The sequence below is a fragment of the Homalodisca vitripennis genome, chromosome 7 (genome assembly GCF_021130785.1).
Source record: "Homalodisca vitripennis isolate AUS2020 chromosome 7, UT_GWSS_2.1, whole genome shotgun sequence".
NCBI lineage: Eukaryota > Metazoa > Arthropoda > Insecta > Hemiptera > Cicadellidae > Homalodisca > Homalodisca vitripennis.
In genome coordinates, this window is record NC_060213.1 from 56,803,419 (window position 1) to 56,816,352 (window position 12,934).

General features: G+C 31.1%; 3 protein-coding genes across 5 annotated transcripts in view; 2 read left to right on the forward strand and 1 right to left on the reverse strand.

Moving 5' to 3' along the window:
- The window catches only part of LOC124365833 (centrosome-associated zinc finger protein CP190), a 37,376-nt gene extending 35,234 nt beyond the window's left edge, over positions 1-2,142 (reverse strand). For both annotated transcript variants that reach the window (XM_046821885.1, XM_046821884.1), the window contains exon 1: positions 1,811-2,142. The gene's annotated coding sequence lies outside the window, so the exon portion shown is untranslated. The remainder of the gene's footprint in view (positions 1-1,810) is intronic.
- The window catches only part of LOC124365834, a 35,620-nt gene that overhangs the window by 7,345 nt on the left and 15,341 nt on the right, over positions 1-12,934 (forward strand). The window contains exon 2 of one of the 2 annotated variants that reach the window (XM_046821886.1): positions 9,562-9,639. The exons of the other annotated variant lie outside the window; for it this stretch is intronic. Coding sequence (XP_046677842.1) covers positions 9,562-9,639 — 78 coding nt within the window. The remainder of the gene's footprint in view (positions 1-9,561; positions 9,640-12,934) is intronic. 2 annotated transcript variants of the gene reach the window in all.
- Positions 3,590-12,934, forward strand: part of LOC124365835 — a 40,807-nt gene continuing 31,462 nt past the window's right edge. Inside the window, exon 1 of the mRNA XM_046821888.1 lies at positions 3,590-3,895. Coding sequence (XP_046677844.1) covers positions 3,826-3,895 — 70 coding nt within the window. The 5' untranslated portion in view covers positions 3,590-3,825. The remainder of the gene's footprint in view (positions 3,896-12,934) is intronic.

Genomic DNA, 12,934 nt, shown 5'->3' on the forward strand with positions numbered 1-12,934 from the left:
TGTGCTAGGCATTTCTTCATACGCCTTTGCGACCATGTAGATAACATCCTTAATATTTAAGTGCTTAACAGCTGATATAAGTTCCATTCCCGAGAGTCCATCTTCCCCAAAATTTTTGAAAGCAGTTTGCGCTGATAACGTCTCTTTAAGCATTCTATGACTCCTTGGTCCATAGGTTGAATGAGACTTGTGACACTCGCTGGAAGGAAAACCAATTTTATACCGGACGCTTCTTCACATTCAAGATCAGGTGGGTGTGTGCCAGAATTGTCCAAGATTAGAATGGCCTTTTCAGGTAATTTACGTTCCTTTAAATATTTTTTTACTTATGGAACAAACTCATTCACGAACCAGTCCTTAAAGATGTCATCCATCCATGATGCCTTCTGGGCACGATAAAACACAGGAAGCGATGAAACATTTGCGTTTTTAAACAACACTAGTGCAAAAATCCTGTAAGGATTTGCGATTACTGTAAGGATTTGCGATTACGCCGCCAATCATTGACAGTGCTTTCCCGACGTTAAATTCGTCACGTACCTTTTTCACTGATTCGCCTTTGTCAATTCACTGGATCGCATCGAGCTTTTCTTTTACAGTTAAAGCATTTCTTTTACGTTTTATTTTACTCATTTGTAAACTAAATAAAAGTATATAATCATTCAAACTGTTAATTCATTTAATAAAAACTGCACACCTAAAAAGACTACAACACAACACTAAACTGCACAAGTTAAAACTGTCAACTAACTGTATGTATCACGTTCGGAACCACCTGCTCAACTGAACAGGCATTGTCAAAACCGTCCCAAAATAGCTGTTCGAGTTGTGACTGTCGATGACTCATCGTTTGTTTTGTGGCAGGTTAAAGCGGCAGCCGGTTGACCCGAGGCCGGATAAGAGGGCGTCTAGGCCTACTGTAGTGAAATTTGCCAATTTTCAATACCTAACTTTGGGGACAATTTTGGGAGTTAAAATTTGCTTTTAAAACTAGGCTATGATGAAGATAACAAGTATTGTAGAAGAGATCTTTCTGAAAAGAATAGTGTTGGTTTGGAAGCTCTAGCATAATCCAATCCAGTGATAATCAATTTAACGCTAATGTCTACAAAGCCAAAAATCACAAGATTCTTGTAAACAAAAATGGGCACCATGCATAAATGGTAAAAGATAAAATTACTTACAAATCATTTTTTAACCTCTTATGAGTATGGTAAAAACATATAAAAAATGAAAGTATTCAAAAAATAGTCAAGCAACCCTCATTGGACCACTTCAAATGGATTGACCCTTCGGATGTTTTTAATCGATAGTTGACTCGATTGTCATGGTGGCCACTTATTATACTACAGCAAAGGCACCTTTGACCAAATCCACTAATAATGTACAAAAACAAATCATAATGTCCTTGCAATAGCCTTTATCAAAATATTAAAGAGGTATAGCCAAAATAAATTAATAACTTTTCAGAAAGCTTTGCAAAATTACTTTAAGTAGTTTAGATAATAAATTAAAGGCCATGGCCCAAAAGGGTAATCCAATTTAAGAATAGGCAATTATCAAATAACCTATAATAAAATATAACACTTGCAAAAGGTGTCAACCCAATAATATGACTTTTCAAGTGTCAATTTTATAAAAATGGCAGTCAATCCTTGCCAGTCACAAAGAATATATTCTTGCAGCAATTCAGTAAAGAGTGACTTGGTATACTTTAATTCGAACAATCGTAATTACAATTATTGCTTCCCAATAATTGTATCCAAACAACTCTTACTTAGCCTACAATAATAGAAGAATACTACCATACCTGAGTAAACTCAAAATCTACCTAGCTCCATCTCTTAGACCCAGAAATGAACATTATTGAACAAAACATCATCAAGTACTAACTATGGCCGCAAGATAGAAGCACTTGTCTGTCACATTTAAATGGAAAACAAAATTGAATTTCTGCCAAGTGTAACATACACCGTAATAAAATGGTATAACATAAAATTAGTATAGCACTTCCAAAAATCACAAAACAACGAAAGCATCTTCTCATATGTAATCAACTCTATTATACTAAAAAACAATGCACTTTTATTGATCCACAAAATATGTTTCACACCGCCATTCACAGATAACATAACACTACAGACAATCGGCTATCGCCCGGCCAGCAGATGTCCGAATAAATTTGGCTTTTGGACAATTTGAGTAATACGGTTTGAAGCTTATGTTACTATAAAAACTCATAATTAACTATAAACACCCTACAAGATTATAACATTTATATTTAAATAAAATAACATAGATATAGTTTTTATATAAGATCAAATATATAAAAATATACCATTTTTATTTATTAAACTAATGGCAAAAGTGTTTTACATTAACAAATTATTAGTCCATATTTAGAGATAATACAAGTACTGTATAACAAATCATGTAATGACTTTGTTTTTTTTTTCAATTGAAGCTGAGAAATTCAACTTAGTCCTACAAGAGTTGTTTGCACTGTTTCCTGAGTTGCGGAATATAGTAGACGGTTAAGGTTAGGGAAGTGTTCATGGGGACTAGTCGAGATTCATAAGAAAGGATTTTGGGCATTCATTTCAGTCATATCTACTTGGAAGAAAGGGAGGCCAACTGTGTACCAACCACACTGTGTTTGAACTGAATTGCAATTTTAATTTGGACAAAGTGTTGTTTTTAAAATGTTTTTTGTATGCATTATTAACTTTGAATCAATAAAGGGTTTCATACAATAAATCGTTGCATAAAGTAATGTTTAGCTATTAAATGTTTTTCAAATTTTTGAGTGAACACTCAAGGGATCATCCTTTTTCTGATGGTTTTAACATCCCCTAATCATATTATGGCCCCCCGATGTAATTTCTTGGCGACGCCTCTACCCAGAAGTGTTCAATTCTAACTGGTTTATACCTTCCAGTTCAAACTAAACAGATTACAGCAAAAATCGATGTGCTACTTAATTCTGGGCAACCCTATGGATGTTCAATGGTAATAATTCACTAACCGCAAATGTCAAAATCAGTTTCGAGTGGGCGTAAGAGTAGATCGATTCATTTAGACTAGTGCGGATAATGACTGTTGGAATGGTGGGGCTCTCTAAGTGTTAAAGCATAGACAAAGTCGTGTCACCCCTTCCTGCTTTGACTGGAAAGGCTGGTACACAGTTGGCCTCCCTTTTTTCCAAGTAGACATGACTGAAATTAATGCCCGAAATCCTTCCTCATGAATCTCCACAGGAAGCTTATCCTAATCCTCAACTTTACCCATCCACTATATACTGCCACTCAGGAAACAGCGCAAAAAGCTCTTTTAGGACTAGATTGAATTTCTCAGCTTCAGTCGAAAAGAGAAAAAATCATTACACGATTTATTATATAACGTTACCATGCATCCATTATTTGATAATAAAAATTAGCTAGTCAGATTAAGCCATAAGTAAGGAAAAAAGATCTGACTAATCACACTAAATTCCATGTCAGTGTTTTTGAATGATCATACATATGATAAACTTCCTTGTTGTTGATGGCTAATATTTCTATTACTATGCACAACAAAAAGGTGAAGTTTTCATTCATTGCAGTAGTGCTTTAACGTTATGCAGTTAATTTTCTCTGTTAACACTGTTCCTGGATTAATCCTAAAATTAGTTCATTTATATATGATCCCACATTCTGTTACAAATGTCAACATTAATTTTCTTAGCTGGCTCATAATCAAGTCATTGTTTTATTAATTCATCCCAGTTTGAAATTCGATTTCACTGCAGACGACACTGCAGCAGACGACAAACTTTAAAGTGTGATAATGTATTTATCAAGCGTTCTGTCTTCCTTATTGTTGCTGGTTTCGTTGTTTACGTTGGTGAAATTGACAGGTAAATACACAATGGATCATGGATATAAATTTAGTATTTTCTTAACTGCATCCAGAGCATTAGGTTACTCTTTTTCAATAAAGTAATGATTTTGTCTTAGTTTGGTTGTTTTAAATTTTGTAAAATTTAATTCATAGGTACATTAGACTTAGCTCAGTTAATTTCAGACCATCGAAAAATTTAAGCACTTGCCAAAATTTTGATTAGGACAATAAAATAGATTGATATGAATCTAAGTGTACTTATTCCAGTCCATTATGCATTACTCTTGAAGAATTTTCTAAAAAAAGGGCGATCAAAATAAAGTTACTAGGTATGATGCTTTGTAGCCTGTCAAGGAGTTTACATACTGATTAGAAATCTCTAAATATTTATGTTATTGCATCTGTCAAATCCTCCTGTGAAACTTGCACTTTCTACCATAGAGAAATTTAGATTGACTTGATCACTTCTTTGTAGCCTATTGTGTTGTATACTTTAAGATGTTAATGAATGTCAAACTCCTCACTTGCTGAGCCATAACAGACACATTACAGGCCAAACTGCTTAGCTTGTTTATTGGTTCTGTCTGCAGCAGCATCTTTCGCTGTTTTGCAACACATGCGACTGCCAAATTTATATCACTCGTCTGCTGTGACCTTGGCTTCTTCCTGAGGCTGCACTCAAAGTTTGTGATAGACAAACTTGCTTTAAGCCTATTCTTTCTAAAAGATTAGTCTTCTCTTTTGAGTCTATAACTTACTTTCACACAAACTATACTTAAAGTCATATAACACGTTTTAGTAATTTGTGAAGCAATTTAAACAGTTTAGTTAGTTTAATATAAGTCAGAAGTAAAATATGTTAAGCCTTATATCATGAACATTTTAATCTGTGAAGCACTAAAAATCACTTCAAAATTACGCTTTAGGTACTTTTTAATTATAAAGATAAATAGTTTTTTACTGGGGTAAACCCTAATATTAATTTAAACTATTGATGGGTGTCTGAATTGTTATACAGTAGCGCTTACAAGATCTGAGCTTGAGTTTAGGTGCTATCTCATGGGGTGTTTTTCTTTTTACCACCAGAAATGTGGCGTGGCGCCATCACAGCCGCACTTTTGACCCCAGGCATTTTAAATCAGTACTTTACCATGCTCAGATCATATGTACATGGCCCCTGCCAAAAAGTGCAGACTTTGTTTGGCGCCATCCCGTGCTTCTGGCGTAAAAGCACAAAATACCACACGAGATAGTACCTCAATTCAAGATCGGATCACATAAAGGCTTATAAATGTTAAGTTATTAAATTACTAGAACCAATCAAAAATGGGAATGTGAAATAAATTGCAGCGAATGACAACTGCAGCAAGATTGGGATAGTAATCAGGATACTGGCAGCTTTGAGAGTTATCTGATCTAAACTGGCTAGGCGTTACCTCCTTACATCTAGTGGCGAACTTGATTAGTGTTACTTGACCAAACAACACTGCAGACACCCAAAAATAATCAAAATTTATGGTAGGCCTTTGTTTTATGGTAGGCCTTGGTAAAAAAAAAACAAGCATCTCTATAATTAACAAGTAACACTCTCATTAACCATAGACCTGGCAGTTGATTTTCTCTTACTACCAAACTGTTTTTGGGCGATTTGCATACCATTTTTGTAAAATGTGTAAAAATTATTATTAACTGTAATTCTTTTATATTGTTGATATAATTTTGTTCAAAATTAACCAGATAATACTTCATAACATGTAATTTATGTATATATAATATGTCAAATTCTCTTTGTCAATCAAAATTAAAAAGCCACTTGAGCCATTCCATTTTAAATCAATTAATGAAAAAATAATTTTTAACCTTGGCCTCTTAGATTTTGGTGATTTTTTTTGTATGGAAGAGTTATACCTATCAAGACTAGTTACAATGCAAAATTTTACATTTTTCTGCCTTTAGGTTTTTGAGTAATAGGCTTTTAAAAACCCACATAAAGACAGTTTTTGGTCATGTCTCAGTATGTTCTAAACAACGTGCCTATAAAACTGTTAAAGTTAAAGAGCTCAATTTTGTGGCATTCTCTGCCATTTTAAATACTAAATGGGTTGATATATCACATGAATATGTTTTTTATATTTTGAGTTTTTTGTATTCCTCCCGAGAACAGTTTTTGCATAACCCAAAATATGTGTTCCCTTAAATTTTTCTGAAAAAAATATCACGCTATAACTGTGTAGATATATGTAAAATTTCAGATGGGACGCAAATGGGTTCTTATTTTTTTAATATTTTGTTACTGGTTTGGTGTGAGCAGCCATTGCTATGTACATTAAGTAAGGTACTGTGTTCTGCAATCAGTTTGATGTTAAATTATTTCCCTTTGTCAATCATTTTTTTATTTCTAATTCGGTTAATACTTCTAAATTTACATATGGAGATATTTTTAGTTGAATTCTTAACAAGTTTTAAAATAATTCTTAAATAAAAGTCTTATTAATAATATTTAATTTAATTTGACAATGTTGCTGGTTTATGTATAAATTTAGCGTTGCAGGGTCATATATTTTCAATAATTAAATGTTATTGCTCACTATAACAGAAAAATTGTATTGCAATAAAAGCTTTGAAAGATTCAAGGAGAGCACTTTAATAAATCATTTAGTATAAAGATACATAAAATGTTTTCCTATGTCACTTAAAAGTTGTATTAATCTAATGGATGTATAACATTAACTGGCAAAGGGAGATAATATAAAACCTAACTGATTGTAGAATCTTACATAATGTACATAGCAATGACTGCTGATACCAAACCAGTGTACATAATACTCCAAATAATACTTTTGATACGCCAGTTACAAAATATTTTTTTAAATAGGAACCCATATATGTCCCATTAAGAAATTGTTCATATATTTACTCAGTTATAGCGTGAATAAAATTAATTTTTTCAAAAAATATTTAAGGAGACGTACTTTGAGTTTTTTTAAAACCGTTTTTGGGAGGAGTTAAAAAAACTCAAAATACACAAAACATAGTCATGTGATATACCAAATTAAAGATCATTTCAAATGAAAGAGAACGCCACAAATTTGAGCTCTTTAGCATTAATAGATTTTTCAGGTACGTTGTTTCAAACATACTGAGCTATGAGCAAAAACTTACTTTATGTGAGTTTTTAAAAGCCTGTAACTCAAAAACCAAAAGGCAGAAAAATGTAAAGATTTTCATTTTCACTAGTCTTGGTAGATACAATTTCCTTTTAAAAAATCACCAAAATCTGAGAGATCAAGGTGTCTTTCTAATACTAATTAAAAAATGTCCTTCTAGGTGACTTGGAATGACCCACTTGTAAAAAGTAGGAAGGACTTGGGGATATATCTAAGGAAGATAGATAGTTCTACCTAAATAAATTATAAATTCTAAGATAGCCAAAACAATCTACACTTATTTTTTATGTAGAAAATGTAGTTTTAAAAAAAATACATGACTTAACGGAGATAATGTAGGTATGTGGCACTGGAAATTGTAGGTCTGTGAAACTCATAATATTTTTATCAATGGGAACACAAAGTTTTACTATAACTTATCCTTGAGCAAATTATAAATATGTCAAAAATAAATCATTAAACACAATATACTTACTTTAAAAAAATTACATTAAGAAGACCAAGTGCTGCTGAAAAAAGTAACATTAGTTACAAAGCATGGATGAATAAACTAATCAATACTGGTTTTCAGCAAATGTCATTGATGTAAAATTAATACAAAGAAATAAATAAAGGCATCACATTATTCAGCTGTTTTTTAAGTTTCCAATGTTATACAAATCATACGGGTTTTTCACCCTTTCAAGTACTATAATAAATAACAATAGCGATCAATGCAATTGGTCAGATTAACCATCGAGTACCAATCAGCGTACACCGAGACTAGAAAATTATCCACACATCATATTCCATCCACACTTTTGATACATTGAACACCAAAACTGATGTATATGGAAATGATAATTTTGTTCAGTTATATAGTTTAACCAGTCATATGATCTTTTTAGTAGTAATTGCTGCTGACTCAGGCAGGACTAGACTTTGGGAGTTTTTTCAAGCTTGCAATAACATAGTGCGCACATTCTTAATCCAAGATTCATGAACATTATAGGAGTATACTCAGATACAATATTAGTATGAGCTGTGGGTAAGTCAGTTAAATATGTCCATATAACATTTTCATTTTGTGGTATATAGTATTGCAACATAGGTAGGGGCCACAAAATAGTTATTAATATTTTTAGGTATATTTAATAGATATTTGCTTATTGCAATAATACTTATACATGTATTTCTGGCGGATTATTTTACATTTTCTCTGATATTGAAGAAATATTATTGCTGCCATAAATGTTAATTGATCTAAACTAAAGTTTGTATAGATATAGTAATTACACATTCTTTTGTCAGTCTCGCCCAATAAGAAGTTTTAAGATTGCAGCAGTTTGTGTTTGTGCACATTTTTGGTCTTATCTATTTCACAACTTTTACCAAATTGATGACACATTTTTAAGAAATGTTTAGTAATTCAAAACAACTTATGTATTTTTACGCTATTAATATAATTATATGTTTAGGTTTCAAGGAGGTGGTCGTTCAAAGTTTGTGAAAGGAATGTTGTATCTCATTTATTGGGCATTGATAAAAAATAGAGAACTATTTTTTTTATACTCTCCTGTCATTTACAACAATGTTTAAATTCTTATATGTTTTTTATGTGTCCCAAAGTTTCAAGATAGTGGCTGTACAATGTTTGTGAATATACAGCCACTTATTCTAATGAAAGTTTTTACAAACAAGTTCTAACTGATTTCAACCAAACCAAGTGCATGTTGTTAAAAACAATTTCATATTTTCACCTCTAAGTTTTCAGTATGATGGAGTTCCTACATTTTTGAAGTGTTATAAGTTTGTGCCAACTATTACGAGTTGTCATACCACCAGTTTTGTTTAAATTAACCTTTAAAACTAATAATGCATCCTCTTTTTGATAATTCAAGATGACAGCCACATATATGAAATCTACATTTCCTCTTAATGTGTCACAAAGGATATTTTAAATCAACCTAACTACATAATGTACAAAATAGAAGTTGAAAATAAATTAGTCATAATGTAAAAACATTTAACATTCCACAATTAATTTTTATTTATTATAATTTCATAACTTTATTCAATGTAGACTACAAAAAGCTCCTGACACAATGAAATATTATTTAAATACGAGTACTATTGTTTTTTTTTTAACTTTTATTGTATCTGTAATTTCATATTTCAAGATTTATTTGAACTGTCTACCCCTGGTTCTGATAAAATTATATAAAAATAAAATATATATAAGATGTCTTAAAAAATCTGTTGTCCATTTCCTGTTGCATTGAGAATTCTTCTAGTGTCACAAAAGTGTGATTCCTTGTTATTTCCTTTAGTTAAAGCTTAAACGTTCGCTTTGAACAGCCATTGTTATTATACGTAAATAAATCAGACTGTTGGCCCATTAAGAACTGTATTCTAAGGGAATTGAAACTTAATATCTGTGAAAAGTATAATCCTAAAGTTTAACTGTAGCTTCCTATCTCTACAATTTATTACACTTTTTAAGTTTCAATATTAATGCGATCTTTTGTTTTGGTAGTATCACTCGAAACTGGACGCCATTTCAGTGCTGGGACAGAAAAGGATGTATTTAGCTCTCGTAAAATTCCTCCGGATGGTTGGTTTATTTATTCAGTCCTAACTCACACATTTTTGTTGTTGTTTTATTATTACTAATGGATTTGACCTATTCGTGATCTAATTGTGTTGTTTTAAAACACTAACATTAGCAAACTGTTTATATATAATATTTTTGTGTAGACTAATTATTTACCTAGTCAATGATTTTATATACCTCTTCAACTAAAATTATACTTTAACAACCTCCATAACCCATATTAGAATTTTAATCAGTGCAAATCATAATAACAGATTGTTAAGTCAAAGTATATTTTTTACTATTTACCTCACAGCACATGTAATCCTCTGAATGTACATTAATGTATTATAGATTTTACTTTTATATATTTATATATATATATATATATATATATATATATATATATATATCTTTTTTTTAAATACCATATTTTTTATATTTGTTTAACATACAAACAGAAAAAGTGTACAATTTATATACATTATTCTAAATTTATCTGTATCCCCTAACCTTTTTCAAGATGGCAAACAATGAGTTCAAAATTCAAAACTATAGTAGAGAACTGGTGAAAGCATTCTATTTTTCAAGTAATCAAATGTTTTTACTAATAGTATGGTATGTTCTCTCTTATCAAGTAAAAATGTAAAAGAAATACAAACATCCGATACGAGATTTACAAGTGTCATATTCAAGCTCACAAGAAAACACAATGTTTCTGTTCTCTTAGTGGCAAATCTGAATACAAAAATTGTACCATTAATCCAGTATTTAGATACGGAGTTGCCTTACTATGAATTTATGATAAATTATAACAGATAGAAAGTTAAATGCTCATTGGAGGGAAAGAAATTTTCCCCCTACCCATCTGAATCCACCATTCCCAAATAATGTTAAAATTATTCAGTTTTTTATCAGTGTATGTAAGTACAAATTATGTTTTTCTGGATACATTCAATGGAATGTATGTCCTTTTATGTATCTGTTCTCTAAACGCTAAGAACCGTATAATCTGTGGGTCAGTGGGTACCCAATAATTTGAATATCATGGAATATCCACTGGGTGTCATGGATACAAAAACTATAGTTACTCAATGATATTCAAATGTTAACTTCTATCTACCTAGATACCCACTGACTCTCTATATGTATACACAGTGTACATGCTTGGAATAAACTTGTGCTGTTTATATCCAGACAATCATTTCCATATTCTTTTTTGTTGATACGATAATACAGAATAATCCGGGCATTTATTATAGGCCTTTTGTCCGTCGACAGTAGAGTGTCTATAATCTAGACCATTTATTTTTTATTGTATCTTCAATCATAAAAGTTATCTATACAATTTAAAACTACACAAAGATTAAACAGAGTAGAAAACTGTCAAGTGGTACTTTTTTACAACTAACAAAGTTACATGAGTATAAATGAAAATAATGTAAACTATAAGATTTTTTTACTGCAAACACCTGATGTCACAAGGTTACTGTTTTTTTTCTTCTCCTTTTTTTCAAAACAGAAGCTGAAAAATATCTTCTGAAATAGGCTATTGATTTGGTGTTTAACACATTGACTGTGACAGACGCCCTAGTGCGTAGTGGGTGGCCAGGAGTACTTAGTACCACTCAGTATATAAAGCTGTAGTGAAGGTGTTAATACACTTCAGGTCTATGTAAATAGTTTGTTCTTCATTATTTCATGGTGATCAAGCATGATTGACATTTCAAATGATGTTCCCTATTATTACAAGCAGTACATGAGTATCATGCTCAGTTACTAAATTTACAGTTGAATTGATCCAGTCATCCATCTCAATTTCACTATCATCACTTGTGATGATCATAAATATGATTCAGAATCAATTAATGATCAAAACTCAATTGTTGCTACACTTTTGACTGTGTGAGATATGCCTTCTGTTTTCATCAGGCTTCATTCAGATTTAGGTAGATTTTGTATAGAAAATCATCCTATTGCAATTGTCCTCATGTTAGTACTTACCGAAAACTTCTGCACATCTTTAACAAACAACCTTCAGAGCCCAAAACCAACCATATTCTAAAGTTTATATATATTTATGCAATATAAAGCGGCTTTTGGATACGATAACTGACCCAAAAAACTCAAACTAGTTAAAATGAGATATAAAATTTGTTATAAATATCTTGTATGAGCTCATTGGCCAGCTTGGTTTACCATTTCTTTAGAATATGAGGGCCAAACAGTTTTTTTCCAACACAAAAACCACTTTTCACTTTCTGTATGTTTGTTGTTGATCTTTCCCCTGCATCCAATCTCATTCAAATAATTACGTCCTCTTTGATTTTTGAAAATTCTGAGCATAAAAAATGCCACTTCTACAAACTACTAAAACAATTCTAACCAAATTACCATGTAATAATATAGATTTAGATACAAATTTAAAACATCTTGACTTAAGTAATAGTTATAGAAATTTGCATATTTGTAGTTAAACAATAACAGGTTGGGCATGATACACACCAACAAATTACAGGAGAAGTGAAAGCTTGGAAAGAACATGTACAGTCATTCATTGAGAAACAATAATCAAAGGAATGTTTTTCTGTCATTGATAAGACAAGAACCTATTGCATTTAATTGTGTACTGGCCGTACAAAAACAACAGAATACTTAAAATTCTATAAACATCGTTCTAGTTGCAAAATATTGGACAGTCCTTACTGTTAACACCTGACTGCTTAAAAATAGTTAAAAGTCAATAGCACTTGTTTAATTGTAACTATCACCATAACAAATTGAATCTAGTCAGTAACTCCTATACAGAATACAGAAATCTTTATTTGCTATCATCAAGATAGAAACAGGCGTCATGTAGGCTACATTATTTATAGAAAAGAATCTATTTGCTTGCCAATTGCCATAATTCCAGTAAAAAAAATAAATCTTAAAAAAGAACATAAAAAGAATACAGAATACAAAAAAATAATATGTTTTAACGATTTTGTATTTTATTATGAAATTACAGTATATTGTATATAATGACACAAGCTATAAGTAGAAATAAAAAAATAATCAGTAATAATTTTGTAATGAAGTCGTCTATGCTTGGAAATGTGTGTGAAAAAATGGGGGTTTTTCAAATTTAATTAAGTTAAATATAAGCAAGAAATAATAAAAATTAAAACTATTTATAAGGATTTGAAGTGTATTAGGAAACAAATGTGTTATTGGGCATTTCTTAACAACTTTTATTTAGCGTACATTAATGTGACAGTGTCAGGGTCTGTAATAAAAAGATCCCATGATCATATACAATACATTTCTGTGTTCA